This window comes from Coffea eugenioides, chromosome 2 (genome assembly GCF_003713205.1).
Source record: "Coffea eugenioides isolate CCC68of chromosome 2, Ceug_1.0, whole genome shotgun sequence".
NCBI lineage: Eukaryota > Viridiplantae > Streptophyta > Magnoliopsida > Gentianales > Rubiaceae > Coffea > Coffea eugenioides.
Genome location: NC_040036.1, coordinates 4,208,134 through 4,227,657, shown reverse-complemented (window position 1 = coordinate 4,227,657; position 19,524 = coordinate 4,208,134). Strand labels below are relative to the sequence as shown.

At 33.2% G+C, this 19,524-nt stretch overlaps 2 protein-coding genes and 1 pseudogene across 2 annotated transcripts; 1 reads left to right on the top strand and 2 right to left on the bottom strand.

Annotated features, from left to right (window-relative positions):
* Positions 1-228: 228 nt before the first annotated feature.
* Positions 229-785, bottom strand: LOC113763683 (uncharacterized protein F12A10.7-like). Its single transcript, XM_027307580.1, has 2 exons — positions 674-785; positions 229-389 (listed from the first exon to the last, which is right to left on the bottom strand). The coding sequence occupies exons 1-2, from the start codon at positions 783-785 to the stop codon at positions 229-231; spliced, it is 273 nt and encodes a 90-aa protein (XP_027163381.1).
* Positions 786-5,300: 4,515 nt separating this feature from the next.
* LOC113763679 lies at positions 5,301-6,264 on the top strand (annotated as a pseudogene).
* A 1,673-nt stretch (positions 6,265-7,937) lies between these two features.
* On the bottom strand, positions 7,938-18,186 carry LOC113763670 (60S ribosomal protein L23a-like). The gene is made up of 2 exons (XM_027307562.1): positions 18,078-18,186; positions 7,938-8,347 (listed from the first exon to the last, which is right to left on the bottom strand). Exons 1-2 carry the CDS (start codon positions 18,184-18,186, stop codon positions 7,938-7,940), a joined length of 519 nt encoding a protein of 172 aa, XP_027163363.1.
* Positions 18,187-19,524: the final 1,338 nt, after the last annotated feature.

The following is a 19,524-nucleotide window of genomic DNA, read 5'->3' as shown; positions in this document are numbered from 1 at the left end:
TTTGATAATGGTCAACTGATTTATAAACCAACCAAAAAATACCCTTGGTTTTGTTCTCAATTTGAAATAAATCCATTACTCATGCTTTGCCATCACATCCAAAAAAAAAAAAAAATTCACATACTTGGAATAGTGAACTAGCTAGCTAGCAATACATGGAGTTCCCATTACATGATGACTAATCCGGCTCTTATTTGTATTTCTTGACCTAGGTTAAAGCTGGCTTTATTAGTTGTAAGGCTCAGCATCCACAGCCTGACCAGGATATCCCCCATAGCGTCCGTCACCGCTTCCTCCATAGCCACCACTATGATCCCAACCTCCAAAGTTCCCTCCGTGGCCTCCTCCTCCCGGATCCCCATGGGTAGGACGAGTCTCAAGTGACTTGGCTGCATTGAGGATAATAAAGCATGCACGTTCACTAATGTTTTTTGTTTTAAAGAATACCAAATTGATAACATTATATGCAGGTCAAAAATTTGTCTTTTGACGTGTAAGTCAAAATCAGTGATTTTTTAGATAACCCAAAATTGTTTAAACACTACCTATTAATAGGTAACTTAATCCCAACCAGAATTAGTAACGATCACAACCTATTAATAGGTAGCATAAGAGAAGTTAATAGCAAAGAAAAACAAATTGAGGACATTGGATAAGAGAATAAATGTTTTACAATTGTTAACTGACGTGAAAGTCTCAGCCAATCCGCTAGCAGCCACCAGTGAGGTAATTGTTAGAACTACAGCCAAGGAGATGCAAAAGTAAAGAAGTGCCTTCGAACCCATTTTTACTCGAGGAAAATTTATGTATTGAAAACTGATTTTGTGAAGGATGAGAAAGCTGGTATAGATTGAATATTTATGCATTGAAAACTGGTTTTGTGATGGAGGTATAGATTGATCTCTATTTATAGAAAAATCTATTCCACATTGCCATCAAAAGTGTCCACAATGCAGTTGTATTTGGCACAAAGTCCATCCCTTTATGGGAAGTAAAGGAATAGAGATGTGTACAAAGAGCATGTACTCTATTTTCTTGCAATTCTCAAGGAATAGAACTTGAGCATTATGAAGAAAAATAAGATCCATGTGTTACATCCATCAATATATCCTTGATCTAATTTATTCATTGAATTTGAAGTTAAACACATAAGAGCCTATGATCTCTAAATAAGGAGACACAACATAAGTAAAAATTTGCCTTGAAATACATCTATCATTATAGCAAACATCATGTTAAAATTACACGAAAAATTAAGCACGTTTCTTTTATGTTATCAGATGTTATTTCTTATCCTCTCCAACATACACTTTCTGATACCTATAAATAGCAGCTATTCCCACTTTAGAAAGTACACCAAAAGCTAACAGTAGAGACCTTCTTGCCAACTTTCTTCTTCTACCTCTACTTCTACTTCTTCTTCTTCTTCTTCTTCTTCTTCTTCTTCTTCTTTCACTCTCTACTGGATTTACGCAACATTTGTTAGTTTTGATCCTTCTTGTTTATAACAAGAAGACGGCTTGTTTAATTCTAGGAAAACATTTCAATCTCCTGAAATAGTTTCTTAGTACAGTGTTAATAAGCACGACTCAAGCTACATTTTATTAGCTTTAGTCAACATTGTTGTTTTGGCTATTTTTCTTACAAATGTTTGGGCTCTTCCTTAAATTCATGCAGAGATTTTGGTCTATATATGTAGAAAACATGATGGAGTAGATATATATACTACAAGAAAAAAGGTCATTAGTGACAACATTTCTTTGTGACGACAAAAAGTCGTCACAAAATGAGGTTGTTTAGTCACGACTTTGAAGGTTGTCACAATTGACTCAAAGCAACTGAGTTTTCAGTGACAACTTTTAATTGTCGTCACAAAACTACTTCGCGCCATGGGACTTGGAAGGCGCGAGTTTTGCGATAGTGACGACTTGATAAAAGTTGTCAGTAATTCTACCACTTTCTTTGACAACTTTTCGTTGTTGTCACTGTTTATGTTTATTGACGACCAATTTTTGTCAATAAAACTATAGTGTAGTTAGTGACAACATAAGTATCATCACTAACTTGAACATCTCTAATGCATTTATTTAATTGTGAACCTCAATATTAATTTATTTTTTTTAAATTTGATGATTTATTAACTATGACTTTATTTAATTGTGAGCCTCAATATTAATTTAATTTTTTTTTTAAAATTTGATGATTTATTAAACTAGTCATAGTTACTTAAATATTAATTTAAGTTATTTACGGACGACTTTTTGTTGTCGTCACTGATCACGAAAAAAAAAGTTATTAGTGACAACATTTTGTAGTGATGACAATAAGTCGTCACAAAAGGAGCTTCTTTAGTCGCGACACCTAAAGTTGTCACAATTGCATCAAAGCAACCAAATGTTTAGTGACGACCCGTTATTTTCGTCACAAACTACACTGCAAGAAATATGGTCATTAGTGACAACATTTTTTAGTGACGACAAAAGTCGTCACAAAACGTGGTTGTTTAGTGACGACAAGGAAAGTTGTCATAATTGCTCAAAGCAACTAAGTCTTCAGTGACGACCTTGAAAAAGTTGTCACTAAAATGATCTCTATAGTGACAACTTCTAATATCGTCACTGTCACTCTACCGATTCGGATTTAGTGACAAGAATTCATTGTCACTGTTTAAAGTAATTATTTTTAAGTCACTTTCATTAATTCTACTGTGTCACCCTAACTTTTGCGATTTAGCCCCAAATGTTGTAAAAAATTCCATTAATTCCATTATGATACCTTAACTTTTACAATTTAGCTCCATATGTAGTACACCGATTTCTTTAATTCTATTATTACTCCCTAACTTTTGTAATTTAGCCCCATATGTAATTCACCAATTTCATTAATTCTATTATGGCACTCTAACTTTTACAATTTAACCCCCATATGTAATACACCAATTTTATTATTTCTATTATGGCACCCTAACTTTTACAATTTAGCCCCTATTTTTTTATTAGGAAATTGCGAATGGTATCTTGATAAACTATGCATAAATATTTTATAATTTTCTCAAACTTAAGTAATAATTTGTTATAAACTCTAAAGATATATCTTTCATTACAATAGTTATAAGGCAGGCAGGTCTTTTTATCAATGGAATAAGAAATTTATGCCAGATTTATCTTTTGTACTACATGCCAAGTAGTATTAGCAAAGGAATAACAAAGTACTACAAAGTAATTAACAAAATAGCCTTCAGAGAGTGTAGTTTATGGGCAAATGAGCATTATCTATTCAAAGTACCAACTTTTTATGGGTATTTTACTTTCAAACATATAATTTATGATAAATTTATAAATGTTTGTAAGTAAAATTCAAAAAGTGTTACACTGATTTCTTACAAAACGAAAACTGGCAGGTTATCTTTTCAACATAAATTAAATTTTTTTTAAAAAAGAAATGACCCATAAAGTACCAACTCTTTGTGGGTTTCCTCCATTACATGAACAAATATTCTGCTCTTTATGGGCATTTCACTCTGAATCATTTAATTTATGTTAAATACATAAATGTTTGTAAGTAAAATTCAAAAAGTGTTGCACTAATATTTTTATGAAAGGGAAACTGGTAGGTTTTGTATTTAACATAAATTAAATATGTGAAAGCAAAAAAAAGAAAGAAATTACCCATAAATCTATGTCTTGCAAATCTATACTAGTAAAATAGTTTCAAACAAAATTAAACATTAAAATAAACTGTAATTTATACACATTAAAATATCTGTAATTTATACACATTTTGCAACTACTACTTTGTGTTTTCTCTGTAATGAATTTTTTAACTATTGAGAACTTAAGTTTTGTCTTGCAAATCTATACTAGTACAATAGTTTTAAACAAAATTAAACATTAAAATAAATGTTTGAAAAAGAACAAAAGCACATTTATTACTTGCAGTAATGTAAAAAAATTTTCTCAACCATTATCAATATTTTCACAAAACTATTAAAAACTAGCAATTGACAATATTAAAAAGGGATAATTTCAGAAACCTCCCCTGAAGTTTCTGACAATTTCACTGACCTCCCCTGAGGTTTCCACAATTACACTGACCTCCCCTGGCAGAACTTGGGACCCAATTGCTGACATCATATAATGCAAAATTACTATTATACCCAAGACATTTTGTGTTTTGGATAGTATTGGATTGCATTTCTATTTATTTAATGTATGGTTATGAAATTTGTAATGATATTACTCTTGGATTGCAGTTTTGGTTTGCACCTTATTACTGTTAAGGTTTTATAAATGACTGTTTTAGTTCTTGGATTGCACCTTACCTCCAAAATTTGGGAATTTACCCAAATTTTCCATTTTCTAATATTCCTACAAATATGCAAAATTATGCATATCCCTCAAATCTACCCAATATTAATGTTTTGTTAAACTCTAAATAACAAAAATATGAAATATATTATTTAAATATATTTTAGTTACACACAAGTTGGATGGGTAACTAGTGTGTCAGAGAGTTGCCATAATCTCCTTAAACCCGCATGCGGGTTTAAAGAGTATTCGGATATTCTCATATGCACCTATGCAAATCGAACCAACCGGATATCTTATCCGTATCCCATTTTTTTAAATAAAAATCTTATAAATTTGAAAAATAAAATCAAATTTAGATGTATTAGGGTTTTAAAAATATTATATAAGTGATAAAAATTTTATAAATTGTAAAAATAAAATCAAATTTAAATAAATAAATGTTATATTTGCATAAGAAATAATACAATAATCATAATAATGATAATACAATAATATTGATGTAATAAAACTGCCATTAATTTAAATATTTACTTATAATGCCCAAAGAGCCTAATTACCAATTTTTTCTTCTCGCGCTCAAATATAACATTAACCCGCATGCGAGCTAACCTTGAAATAGAAAAAACACAGAATCCCGCTTGCTGCAATAATGTTCTTTAGTGCTGCAATTATAAGAAATTAGTATAAAATATTAGTAAATTATAAAAGTACATTTTCAATTATATGAAATTAACAAATTTTGCCACCTATGTTGATGAAAATTTTTATTTTTTGCTAAAAAATAAAGAATAATACTATAGCATTAAAAGGCAATTCGTCAGGCAAATATCCTTCAAAAGGCAATGCTACTTTAAACATATTTTTCTACTTTTGCCCACGTCAATTCATCAGGAAAAGTTTTCGTTTTCCCACCATTTTTTTACCACCAATTTTTTTCCTTTTCGCCCAAAAAAGAATTTAGACGGACATTAACTTATAGTAGGTTGCAAAATGGCCTTCACAAAAGCCCCAATCTTCATCATCCTCTTCCTCATCACCCTCCTCCCGATCTCCACCAATTCTCAAGACCCCAGTTCGGATTTGCTCTTGCAGCTCGAATCCCTCCAATCCCAGTCCCCCAAAGGCGGCGTTATCCATCTCACTGATTCCCTCAAACGGATTCTATCCATTCCAACTCATCGTCCCTGTGCTTTCCTCGTCTTCTTCGACGCCCAACAACTCCACTCCAAACCCGAACTCTCCCTCCCTTCTCTCAAATCCGAGTTCTCCCTCGTCTCTAAATCCTTTTTAGCCAACAACCCTCCAACTTCTCACTCAAAACTCTTCTTCTTCGACATCGAATTTCAAGAATTCCAGTCCTTTTTCGCCCTTTTCGGAGTAAATTCTCTGCCCCACACCGATGTCAAGAAAGACTCCGTCCAGATAAATGCATCAGATTTCTCGAGGCTCGCCGAATCCATGGCTGAATTTGTCAAGGCCAAAACGAAGCTGAGCATTGGGCCAATTGATCGCCCCTCTTTGATTTCTAAGAAGCAATTGATGTTTCTCATTGCTGTTATTCTGATTTCGGCTCCATTCTTGGTGAAAAAAGTGATTTATGGGAACACCCTTTTGCACAATAAGAGTATTTGGATGACCGGAGAGATTTTTGTCTACTTTTTCAGTGTCTCCGGTTCAATGCATAACATAATTAGGAAAATACCCATGTTTTTGGTTGATAGGAATGACCCTGGGAAGTTGGTTTTCTTTTATCAGGGGGTCCGGGATGCAATTGGGAGCTAAAGGGTTCGCGGTTGGGTTCTTGTACACTGTGGTGGGATTGTTGCTGGCTTTTGTTACTCATGTTATTGTCTATGTGAGGAATAGGAATGCTCAGAGGTTGGTGATGTTTATTTCCTCCTGGGCTGTTCAGATGATTTTTGTTGGCATTCTTGTCGCATTTCTGGTTTCTTGATTTTAGTTTGTTCTACCATGTTAGTTTTTGTTAGTGTTTCAGATAAGGAAAATTGACGTTTTATTTTTGGAGTAAATTAACAATGTACCTTTTATTTTGCTTTTGTGCTCATATTCTGTATTTGCAACTGTTGATAAAAAAATTGAATCATGTAATTGGCAGTGATTTATGTATCTTTTTGGTGTTGTCTTGGTGAAATGCTTGTAATAAGCATAGCAATCACTTGTTTTCTCGTTTTCTATGGTATCTGTTCTAGATCTTCTTTCACATGTAGATATGGCGTTGAGATAAGTTTCCGACTAAATGAGGAAAGGTGCAATTTTGAATGGTAAACCTGCGGCCAAATTGCAAATCACATGCCAAATTATGAACTAGAGCTATAAGTTGGCATTTGCAGTTGGTAGTGGGTGTTTCTTCAGGAGTTGGAAGAATTTGATTCACAATTCCATAACATTTTAAAAGGCTATACTACGTACTCAGTAATTAGACTAGAGAGGATGATGCTTGAGTGCTAGAGCTTAGTGCAAGAGGATACTGCTATATTATTTGTGATATAAGTAATTCTCAATCAACTTGCACAACGGTGATCTTTATGGTAGTTTTCTAGTTCGAGTAAGAATAAGTACTTTGTAAAATCTGTTTTGCTTGCTTTCCTGGAATTTAAGTTTCATGTCTTACATGGTAGTTTGTTCTCCATATAGCATTATTTTATACTATATAATCACAAACTTTTTGCTGGATGTAGGTTGGATTTTCTGTTAACGGAGTAATAATACTAACTTTTATGTGGGTTTTGAAGGCATTCCTTGAGGTAATACCTTTTCTTTTCACATGAATGGTTCCCATTTTTGGTGCCATTCTTGAAGTAAATTTCATTGTGAATGTTTTGCAATGTCCCGCCACTTGCCTAACTTACTAGTTTGATTGGAATACAATATTAAGGGGTGCTGGTTTTCTATGGAATTAATACACCATGACAAACAGCAAAAGTAATTTCAGAGATCTAGAACAAGAAAGTTGTTTTTTGCTTTTAAATGGCAAAGAAACATTCTAGTTATGTTGGTACACATTGCTCCTACTTGACACCTTATATCATGATCAACGTTACTTTGGTTATGATACTTGACACCTTGTATCCTCTGTGGTGCATTAGTTTGGATTGTTTTGGTTTAGTTTAGTTTAGTTTATTTGAATGTTTTAGCTAAGCAAGTGAACTGAAGTTGCTTTTCCTTTAGTGTTGTGCTTATTGTCTTATCAACTGGTTATATTGTTCATAGCAGTACTTATATCAGTACTTGTTATAGTAGTGCTTGTTGCCTTATCAACTTGTTATATTATTCCTTTGAGGCTGAAGTTTAATAGTAGTACTTATTTCTTGAGCTAATTTGGTGCATTAGTTTGGGCCTGATTTTGATTTTCCTTGGGGCTGATTTTGAATGTCCAGCTTTAATTATTGAGGTTCTTATTGGATTGCAAATTTTAGCTAAGCAACCGAACTACAAGAGATATAGTGAAATTGGGAAATGGCAAGGTTTAGTGAAATTTTGTCTGATGTTAAAAATTCCCCCTTGTGTTGAAATTTGGTATTTTTTTTTCACGACAAAACAGCCTAGCAAATTGTCACACTTAAAAGACAGTATCTTTTATCGGAACAAAACAATGACTAAATTCGTTTATATTATTCCAATCTTGTTTGCCACATCCAAAGCATCGTAGTCTGGAGTCAACCGAACATATGCTTTCTTTGTTCCATCAGACCTGATCATAGTGTTCACTTTCTTGATCTGTATGTCGTACATCTTCTTCACTGCATCTTTGATTTTCTTCTTATCAGCACGGATGTCAACTATGAATACCATGGTATTGTTATCTTCAATCTTTTTCATGGCAGATTCAGTAGTCAAAGGATATTTGAGAATCTGATAATGGTCCAACTTATTCCTAGGAGGAGCACTGATGCGTGGGTACTTCGGGTTCCCGTCCTTTTTCAATGTCTTAGGACGATGGAAGGTAACTTTGGTCCGGATCTTCTTGGCTTTCTTCTTAAAAGTTGTCCCAGATTTGACAAATTTGGCAACCTTGGCTATAGGGTGTTGTTGAACTTCATTATGATATTTGAATGCTTATATGATATTTTGACATTTCGTAATGCAATGGATGCATTCATTTGCTAATTATAAATCATTGTCATTTTTTTCCATTTATAGATATAATTGTTGTAGGAAAATTTTCAATTTTCATGGTGATAAAGAGTTATCATTGAATCAGAATTTTTCATTAATAACAATATATAGTTGCACTTAAATGTTCGCTTTTGTTTATATGCTGATTTTAAGTTTAAGGATGGAGTGTAATTACTTGTAAGATTTTTTTTGTTTATTGTACCAGTTGTCATTAGATTTGGTTCAAGAATGGCTAGCAAAGAATGCCAAGGAATCAATATTGGGACAGGACATGAGTATTAGTGGAATAGCAACTTATCAGCCATTTGATGGATTGATGGAGTTGAAAGTGGTAAGTACTTTGACATTACGTCTCATTTCTATCTGTTGTGCAGTTAATACTTGTTGAGTTGCGTAAAAACCTCTGAAGTTTATTGCATTTCCTGCTTCTACTGTGCAAATTTTTTTGAAGCAATTTCTGTTCTGAAGTGCTATTGACTCTATTAAAATTGAAGGAGAAACTTCACATGCAGCAAGTAATTTGAATGAATGCCTTCTATCTGTTTTATGGTTAATACTTGCTGGGTTGCATAAGAATCTCTAAAGTTTATTGCATTTTCTGCTTCTACTGTGTTAATTTTTCTGAAGCAATATCCATTCTGAAGTGCTATTGACTCTGCTAAAATTGAAGTAGAAACTTCCCATGCGGCAAGTAATTCGATTGAATGCCTGCTTTGATGATGTATATTTAATTCATATGAAGTATCTTTTGGTAAGTGCTTTAGAATGAGTAGAATCTTGGTGAAGAATCTCCACTTGCGATACAAAATTGAGTGTGAAGCTAGTTGATATCCTGATTCTATCTAAACTAAAGACAGAAAAACAAGGGAAAGACATTCGAAATGAAGCAAATATGTCCTGCATGAGTCTAAATCATTCTGTCAATGCACAAAATCGTGTCATGAAGACAATCTTTGGCAGATGTCACAGCACAAATTAGTCATGTATGTTGTACTACTTCTTTGAACTACTGGAATTTGCAATGCGTTCCATTGGTAGCAGAGTACAGGCAAGAAAATGAAAAACTAGATTAAAAAAATTCCAAACGTATTTAAGACTCAGGCTTGCTTTTGCCTGCCTAAAGTCTCAAAAATCTTGAAAATGATTACTGTTTCATGTTTTTTGGTAATCAATTTGTGGTTTTCAAACAATGAATTACAAGTTTGGTCACTACAATTTGTTGTATGTGATTTGTCACTTGTAAATAATGGCTTTGACATTCCTGTGTATCCTAACCAAAGTATTGTGTCTGCATAATTATGATATTGACAAATGTGCTTAATGAACACTAGTTGCTAACTCACTTTAGTTAAAAGATGATAGTTTTGAATATGTTTCTGCTTCTTGTAGTAGCACTTTCTCTCCCCCTGCCACTGTTGGAGTCTTAAAAGTAATTATTCTGGCAATAAGTCCACAGGTTACTATTAACATGGACTCGGATAAAGTTTGACTTTTTGGCGCTAGGTGTAGCTCTTATAGCTTCCAGCTATTAGGATATCCAATTTGTCTCTTCAATTAGCCAACTTGCAATCATGTGTACGGTGCTTGGACTTGCTTTTTATCTTGTTGCTGTATATGCTGATTCACTATTCTTGTAGGCAGTAGTTGGATTCATGTCTCAAGTAATGGACAAATTAGTATCCTTCAAAAGTGCTTGGTAGGTGACAATATTAACTTGTAGTATCAAGCCTCAAAAGTGCTTGGTAGGTGATAAGGCTGCTTTTTCTTGTTTATTAGACCTTATGTATAGTTACATATTTTTAGATATATGAAATCCTATGACATTCAAAGCTTCAAAGACTACTTTTGGTTTAAAACACAGTGAAGTTTGCAAAGTTGTTTCTCATAAATGTGGAATCGTTTGTTGCTGTCCTTTGACATCTTAATATTAAAATAAAGAAGTGGAACAATTCTGCCCATATAATCCTTGGCTCTTAATGAATGTTATTAAACTTCCATCCTCTAGTAGACTCTGTTTCCGAACTACCCATATAATGTCTCTTTTTCTACTCTTTGTATAGCCACTATCTAGATGAGACTTAAAACAAATGATTCACTTTATTTTTTGGTGACTCCTTAACTAATTTTCCTTGTTTTAATTTTTCTATCATCTACTAATAACTTTACTATTTTATTGCAGATATATTGCTCATTTTAGAGGTTTGGAAGATTAGCAGTACGGCTTACGTGTCGACTCAAAAACTATGGTTATAGTGCTATCTTAAGTTTAGAAAATGTTTCGGTAGCACGGAAAATGTTTTGGGACTTGGAATTGTTTTTTAGTGTAGCCTTGACTTATATGGCAAATTTTGCTCTATTGAAACTTAACAAACTATTTGTAGTGTGATGTTGCACTTATTTATGACATTTGAATATTTAATATGTTATTATGGCATTTCCTATTGTAACGGGTGTCTACGTTTGTTATTTATTAAACATTGCTGATGTTTTCATTTTTTAGATATTATTGTAGTAGGAAAATCATCAAACTACACATTGCAAGGTGTTGTAAATGAGTAGCATTTCTCAAGCAGGTTGTCTTTATTGACAATTGTTGTTGTCACTGAATCAAAACTATTCATTGATAAGAAGTTGTTGTCACAGTTGATAAGGGGTTTATTGACAACAAAGTTGTCACTAATTAATATATACACTGACTATGTTGCTTCATGCATCATTGACAAGAAAGCATGTCGTCACTAAATTTGTAGCTTTTATTGACAACATATCTTGTCATAAAAAAGTTTTTATTCACTGACGACTTTAAAGTCGTCACTGTATACTTTTACCGACGGAGATTCAGTGACGACTCTGTGACAACCGAAATGTTGTCAATAAAAGTCATCAGTGACGACTTTTTGCTTTTTTGTGACGAAAAGTAGTTGTCATTGAAGACCAAAATTCTTGTAGTATAAAAGTACAAGTAAAATGAATTACAATTGCATTAATTAGAGTTCATATGAAATTAACCTTAATTAAACAGATATCACAAAATGTAATGATGTGAAAAGAAACAGTATGACTCTGTAATTTGTATCTTAAATTCTTTAAATTTGTTATATAAAATTTTGTTAAACATGCCTGATAATCCTGGAACAAAATATTTAAATGACACCATTGATAGTCAAAATATTTAAACAATAAGAGGCTCAACATGCATATTCATTGGCATGTTAATGAAGAGCTTTTCCTTTCTTTTCCCTTCAATAAATTCTTCTTCTTTATTTTCCAAATTAATTCTATATTGCTTTTCTAAGATTCTTACTAGGACAGACAACTAATTAAGTTTAGTTTAAAAAACTACAAAAGTCTTTTACATGTGTCATTAAATGTGAAGATTGTTATCAAAACAACACTTTTAAACAGTTAAATTTTCTTTTAATTAATCTCAAGAGAATGAACAATTGAACAAGTATAAAAAAAATGTAGCACCTACAGCGTGCAACCCACATACTCCTATATTAGTTATCATAAAAGTGAAACTTACATCTAAAATATTCAAACTACTCAAGTTTGACTCAAGTAGCTCGACTTGAGTTTAATTCGATAAAAACTTATTTAAGTTCTAAAAAATTCAAACTACTCTAACTCGACTCGAGTTTGATTCAATAAAAACTTGTTTAAATTTGACGTGGTAAATAAATAAGTCAAGATTAAACACAATTTACAAACAAATGAGTTTGAACATTAAAATATTCCAGTTGATTAGACGCATTTACGCCTAAACTCCAATGTCAAGAATAATTTCAAAATCTTAGGGCTATCCTGACGTTGAGACAGAATGAGATAAAACGTCATAATGTCTTGAAAATACAACAAGGGCCCATTGGACCTTTGCCAACAAGGGCCCAACCTCAAATTTGTTTAAAAACAAGCATGGGTGATGTATCCTAACATTATTTTTACTACTTTTTTTTTTTTTTTTTTGTTGACAAGATAAATTCTAAACCTACTTCTACTCCTATTTCTACTCTACATTAAGGGGAAGAGGTGAATTCAAGAGGGTCAAAGGAGAATTCGGAGGGGACTGAACTACCACCGATCTAGACCAGACAGGTGCCTTTGCACCCGTTGGTGAATTTTTTCAAGTGCAACTGCAATCACATATTATGATTTTCCAACTTATCTTGCAGAATTTGCCTACACAATCAAAGTTAATGAAAGTGTGATGTTTATAGTTTTGGGGTCCTGACAATGGAAATAATCAAAGGAAAGCATCCTGGAGACTTGATTACTAATCTGATGTCTTCAAATCTTGAAGGCGTAGAACTCAAAGACTTGCTCGACCAAAGACTTCTATATCCCAATCAAGAAACTGAAAAGATCCTAATATCCATTTTCAAACTAGCAAGAAAATCTACATGCTGATCCTCAATGTAGGCCAACAATGCTGTTTATTTCCAGGTTATTGTCAACTCGTGAACCATCCAAGTAACTTCTTTGTGATTAACCGTGGCCATATGAGTCTCTTTTCCATTTCTTTTCTTGTTAAATTAATAGATGCATCAGATATGTAGAACTTGGATGATGTTTTTGAGTTTTTGCAGGTTTCTTGCCTCCTATTAAATGCAGACTGCAGTGCCTCACTTTTTTTCCCCTACATAGCACAATCAGACATCAGCAGAAGATGATATGATGCAGAGCATGTATTCTATGTAAAAATAAAATCTGCATAGCTAATAGTGTTTATGGAATTGAAACCAGAACTAGTATAGGGGGCAAAGCAAGATTTTGGAAATGTATCGTAATACTATCATCCTTGTAAGTAATAATTCCATCGCATTGTCTTCAGTCTTAATGGACTTTTTTATTCCAAGTAAACTCCTTTAGTTTGTCTATTATTTTGAGTGCAGTTATTGACGAAATGACAGTATTTCCATATGAGGTTAGAATGGGTATGTTTTTTGGTAGCATGATAAATTAAATACACCAATACTACAACCAGATTAATATCACGTGAAGAAGCCCAATTTATCCATTCAACCAATCCACAAGATGAAAAGCGAGATCAGAGTCCTCCAGCTACATGATTTTGCCAGATGCGTCTAGCCCAACTGCTTTTGGAAGAGCTGCTTTCCTTAAAGTTTCCAGACTGCAAATGCCCAGTGCTCTTCAATCCTTGCTAACAATTAGTTTATAAATGGGAGATAAATCAAATTCAAACCTTTGGTTTTAGTACACTAGCATTTTGAGCTGTGCTATGTACGGATTTATATTTCAATTCAAAATAATAATAATAATATATACTTATACATCACAGTACATGATAGAGTACATGAAAAAGATTAAAAATTTCAAAGAAGTGTATGCTCAACATATGTATATAACATGCTCTATGTTTGTTGACATTTTCTCTTTTGTAGTAATTGTGATCGACATTTTTCACATCTATTGGTTTGAAAGTCTCAATTTTTTTCATTTTTTATTCAAAATATAACTTAACATATTGTCAATGTTACACTATTATAAAGTGAATTTGGTGAGTAAAATATAAAAATGAAAATTCAATACAAAAGTATAAAAACACCAAATTTAGTTGTTTTTCATATAAATTTTGAATTGAATAATTTCAAATTTTCAAATGAGAAGTTAAATTCATATTCATCCCCCAAATTGAAGAGTTAAAATTTGAAGTGAATGAAAATATTTCCATAACTTGCAATTTGGTTTACACTTAAAATATACTTATATTTGTACTTTCAAAATAAAATTAAAAAAATAAAATTTGAAGCAAAAGAAAATCATAACCTGCAATTTTAGTTTAACATTTTTACAGTATAGTATTGGTATTTGAAAACGCAAACCAAAAATTGATATATCTTATAATACCTCAACTACTACTACAAAGAAATGTATATAAAAATGAATAGCAGTTACATATTTACATATGAAGAAAATGATAAGAATACTAATATAATCAATAATACCTATAGCTAGTCTTCACTTTGGATTTTGTACTCTTATTCAAATTTAATTAGGCTCAAATTTGGATCAGATATATATAAATTAAGTAAATATAGTTTAGGGTCAAATGGTCAATATTTTTCCCATTGTTATTTTTCAATTTTTGGTAGAATTGGTGTTGTTTTTACTATTATTTTTGTCAAAAATAAAGATTTCAAACAAAATTTTCCATGTCTAAAAGCTAGTAGTACTTTGCTTATTAGTTAGTGATTTCATAATTTAGCTTTCATGAAGAGTATCATTCTTGATATTTTTACATCCACGACCAATGAATATTATTTTCTTTTGATTTTCTATATAATTTGCCCTCTTAATTAGAGTTACTAAGTTGAAGGGTAAAATATTATTATTTATTTTGTTGCTTTTTAGTAGGCTTGGTGAGGTTTGGTGATGTTTCCTTTCTATTTAACCGCACATTAATAGATTTCAAACCAAATTCCTCTGTAAGTGGAGCCACTTCTTACATTTTGAATTCAAAAGGCATGAAAGGATATATAAAAGTTTTTAAAAAATCAAAATTCTATATATAAAAAAAAGAATGAAGTGTTAATTGGAAGCATTCTGGTTTAACCATACTAAAAATCCCTTCTCAAATTTATATAGATATAGATTCCTGTAGGACCATGGTTATAAAATGACATCATAAATATGTCATAAATAATTAATATGTTATTTTTAGTATCATATAAGCTACTAAATGAATCCTGTGAATCCATATGCAGTTCATCAGCGTGTTAGAATTAGAATACTTTGGTTCATCATTGATGAAAATAGCTCAAAATTTGAAAAAACATGAAATATAGATTGAATAAATCTATTTTGACAATGACAACAAACCCAAAAGCAACGAAGACAATTACATTGTACCAAACATGAGGCAAAAATAAAAAGAAAAAAAAATAAAAGAACTAAGTTTAGTTTAACATTATAAACAAAAAAAATAATTGTAAATTTATGAATAAGTATTGGAAAGTCATAAAAAATCAAATTACTATGTAGATAAGCAATTTAAAAATGAATTAGCGATAAGAAACATGGAAGTTAGTAAGAAATTTTTTGAAATTTCTAAATAATTCCGAGCTAAACTGTGAGGTACAACTTCGGTTTTAAAACATTATCTAAAACCCATCCATGTGCATATTGTTTGACCCTAAAATAAAAAGACGCCAAAGATAATGAAACCCATTGGTCAATTAACAGAATAATAAAGATTAAGGCCCTATTCGATAATTCCATTTAGCATTTATAATTAATTGGTTCAGATCTTAATATGTTAAGACACGTTTGATAATAAAAAATTAATATTTGAATTAATTAAGTGGCATTGAATTTTCTAGACAAAATTTGCTCCAAACAATAAGTAATAAACTATTCACTTATCACTTAATGTGATATACATTCTAATGTATCAAATTTAGTTCTTAACAATTTAGTAACTTAATAGATTAAGATTCAAATTTTAGTTTTCGGATGGAAAAAGTGATGGATCGGTTGAGGAGTATATGAGGAGATAAAGTTTTCATCTCAAAAAAATTTTTAAATAACAAAGGCTAAAGATAGGGAGAAATTTCTAAAATTATGATGATTTTTAAAAAAATTGTACAAAGGGGGCATTTTGTGTATGGTTTTCTATCCTTGGGGTCTTCGCATTTAGCAAATGCGAGTTCTTTTAGCTCGCATTTGCTGAATGCGAAGTCTCCCTGAATTTTTCCACCACCGAAATTCAAAAAAAAAAAAAAAAAAAAAAAGCAGACCTCGCATTTCACAAATGTCACTTGCTGAAGAGAGAGACAGATCCGAGGGGGTGAAAATGGATCCGAGCTCGGATTTTTAGGATCTGAGGCCTTTCTTTTATGGATCCGAGCTCGGATCGTTTGTACTCGGATACACTGCTCCAGAAGTACAGACGAGGGCTCGGATCGGCTCGTTACTCACACGGATCCGAGCTTGGATCCCTGCTGGTGTTTTTCCAGTTTTTCAGTTCTTCTCCTTTCTCTTCATTTTTGCTCCTAATTTCTTGTGTACTTTATCCTCTGGACGGTCCTTACATTTCTTTCAACTTGTGCATGAATTTCATACCTCAATAACCTTCACAATTTCACAAAACTAATGCATTAATCCACTCATTTATCAAGTTTTGAACACTTAAGCAATATTTAAGCAATTATCACCAAAAGAGTTCAAATATGGCTTTAATCTTCTCAAAACATACCAAAAGTTCATGCCAAACTTGTACAAAATATACGTTAAATATTCTCTTATCAAATTCCCCCACACTTGAATCATTGCTTGTTCTCAAGCAATTGCACACATAGCTACCACAATGATCCAAGAGATAAAACAATATATATACTTTTGTCAAATTTAATTCCTCAACACCTAGAAACCAATCATTGTGTCATTTCTCAGATTACATTAAATACTCATAATATTCAATTAAATAAAAATAATTATGCCTTAATTCAACAAATTCAACTCAATCTCTCGTTTTATCCTAATTTCACAAATAAGTAAATCACATAGTCATTTCTATGGCCTTCCTCATCCCATAACCATAAAATTTTCATAACTAAGAGAGATTTATTCATACTTCATTTTACTTAAATAGTAGAAATGTCTTTTTACGCGAAAATCGACACTTTTAGGTGAAGATTTTCGGTTACTCAACATTTCACTTATTCAAATTGCGAAGCATACTCTTAATTCCAATACCTTTTTTATGCGAATGTCGACATTTATAAATGCCAACCCCCGGTTACTCAGTATGTGAATAATTGGAATAGGTTGTTTTTTTTTTTTTAACAATAATTTTTTTTTCTTTTCTCTCTAAGCATAATCAAAGGAAGAATCTGGCCTTGTCTTGACTATATCAATCACTTACTTATAAAATTAAGTAAAAATGAAAAATATCATTAAACATGCAAAATTCTAAGCATAATTTTCCTTATTTAGCCAAATATACTTTCTAAAATATAAAAATCCTAATTGCATAATGACTAATTCCAAATCAAATAAGGACTAAACTTTTCCAAAATACATATAACATTTTATCTAATGGAAGAATTAGACACTTAAAATTGAACATTTTGGCCATTTAATTGAAAGAATTGCAATGAAATATTGAAAAATATTTTAGAAAAATTTTGACAGAGTTTCCCCATAAAAATGAATGAAACTCCCTGCCAACAACCTCAATTTCAAGAAAATTAACCTCATGACAATATTTCCAAATATAATTCCAATATTTTTAAGCCATAGACAACTAAAATCATGCATTTCAAGACACAATTACCCATAAGATCAAGTAATCCCTCCCCCACACTTAAAAGCTACAATGTCCTCATTGTAGAGGAAGGTTAAAGAAACTGAAACTTCCCTCAAAATAAGTGGTGATTCAGTGTGAAGCCATTAATCCTCACGGTCATCAAAATTCTGTCCACCATGAAACAAAAGAGTACAAAAAATCATAAGTAGCACAGGAGATCCCAAAAGAAAACTACAATGTTTATACCGAACCCAATAAAAGAAAAATAAAGCAACAACGGATGTAATCAGCTAAAAATCTTCATGGCTGCTCGGAACGAGGGTCTACTACCTCCTCAACTCCATGAGGACCATGTGAAATACCAATATGCCCCTCCTCATGCTGAAGTGTCGGAGTAGGTGACCGGCGGATATGGAAATGATTCTCGATCGCACGAAGACGGCGATCATGTCTGTCGAGTCGCTCAGTCATCATCCGCTCCGTCTGGTCAATGCGCTCGATGACTCATGTCTCCATACAGGAAATAGCATTGAGAAGCTCTTGCCACTTGGATCGCGGCGGAGGTGGTGGTCGTAGAACGGGATGAGGAAGACTCTGTTGTGCCTCCGTCTCTTGAGCTTTCGCTTGTGGTTCAGTGTGAGGCGGAGGCTGAGCAGAAGTCGAAGCCTCTCCAGTGTCTCGAACCAGAGCAGCTCCAAAATCAGTAGGGATACCCAAGGATTTGAGTATCGAAACACTGACCTCCTCGATGAACCTAGTGACAATGGCCTGCTCGGTTCCAAGAGGAACCTTGAGCTTCTCAAAAAGATGGGAGAGCAGTCGAGGAAATCCGAAGCAGGTCTCGCCAGCCCTCATTCCAGCAGTAGTCCACATGTAGCTGATGATGATGCTGGGTAGAGGAATACCGGTCAACTGTCTACCCACTCCATGCATCATCTTATCCAGAAAGTATAAGTCACTATTGCGGAGCTCCCGTTTTCCACTCCTTTTCGGCACCACATTAAAGGCAAAAAGATAGACGATCAGGTGGTACCGATGCTCGAAGGAGTCGGCGTATACCGTGAGTTTTTTCGTACTTCCTCGCTCACGGTATTGACCCTTAAGACGTGCCACGGCCTCTCCCACTTGCCATGGATCACGTGCCTTGAACTCCTTGATCAATTTAACATCTTCTCCTTCATCTTTGAGTTTGATGAATTTGGCGATTGTATCCCGATTTAGAGCCACTCTTTTACCTCGAACCCACGAGACGATGAGGTTGCCACTGTGACTCTGTTTGTTTTCCACATTGGCGTAGAACTCCCGGACCAGATTGGGGTAGTAATGCTTCGGCAAATTAAGGATAGTTTCCCATCCAAGATGTTTGAATGCCGTGGAGACCTTGTAGTGGTCATCCATCTCCGGTGCCAAATATTTTTCAATAATGATTTCTTTGTCCAAACCGGCCTCGTACCACTGTTGATTCTCGAGCGAGGTGAAACGAGTGGTATCGTAGTCAGGAAGTGGCTCGCCACGGCTCGTGGACGATGTCTTACGCCGTGAGCGTGGAGGCGACTCAGGTGAAGGGGATTCCTTCACTGGTGACTCCTCAGGTGAGGGAGTGCGCTCCTCGCTTGAAGAGGGGGAAGGAGTGCGAATAATAGCCCTTCTTGTGCGGACCATGGTACCTATATCAAGAACAAGATCAATGCATATTAAAAGCAATCTAAATTCCTTGAAAATACATTTCAAAAAATGTTGGAAAGTAATTTGAAAAAAATTTCGGCAGAGTTTCCCCTTGTAAAAGGACAAAACTCCCTGCCAACAATC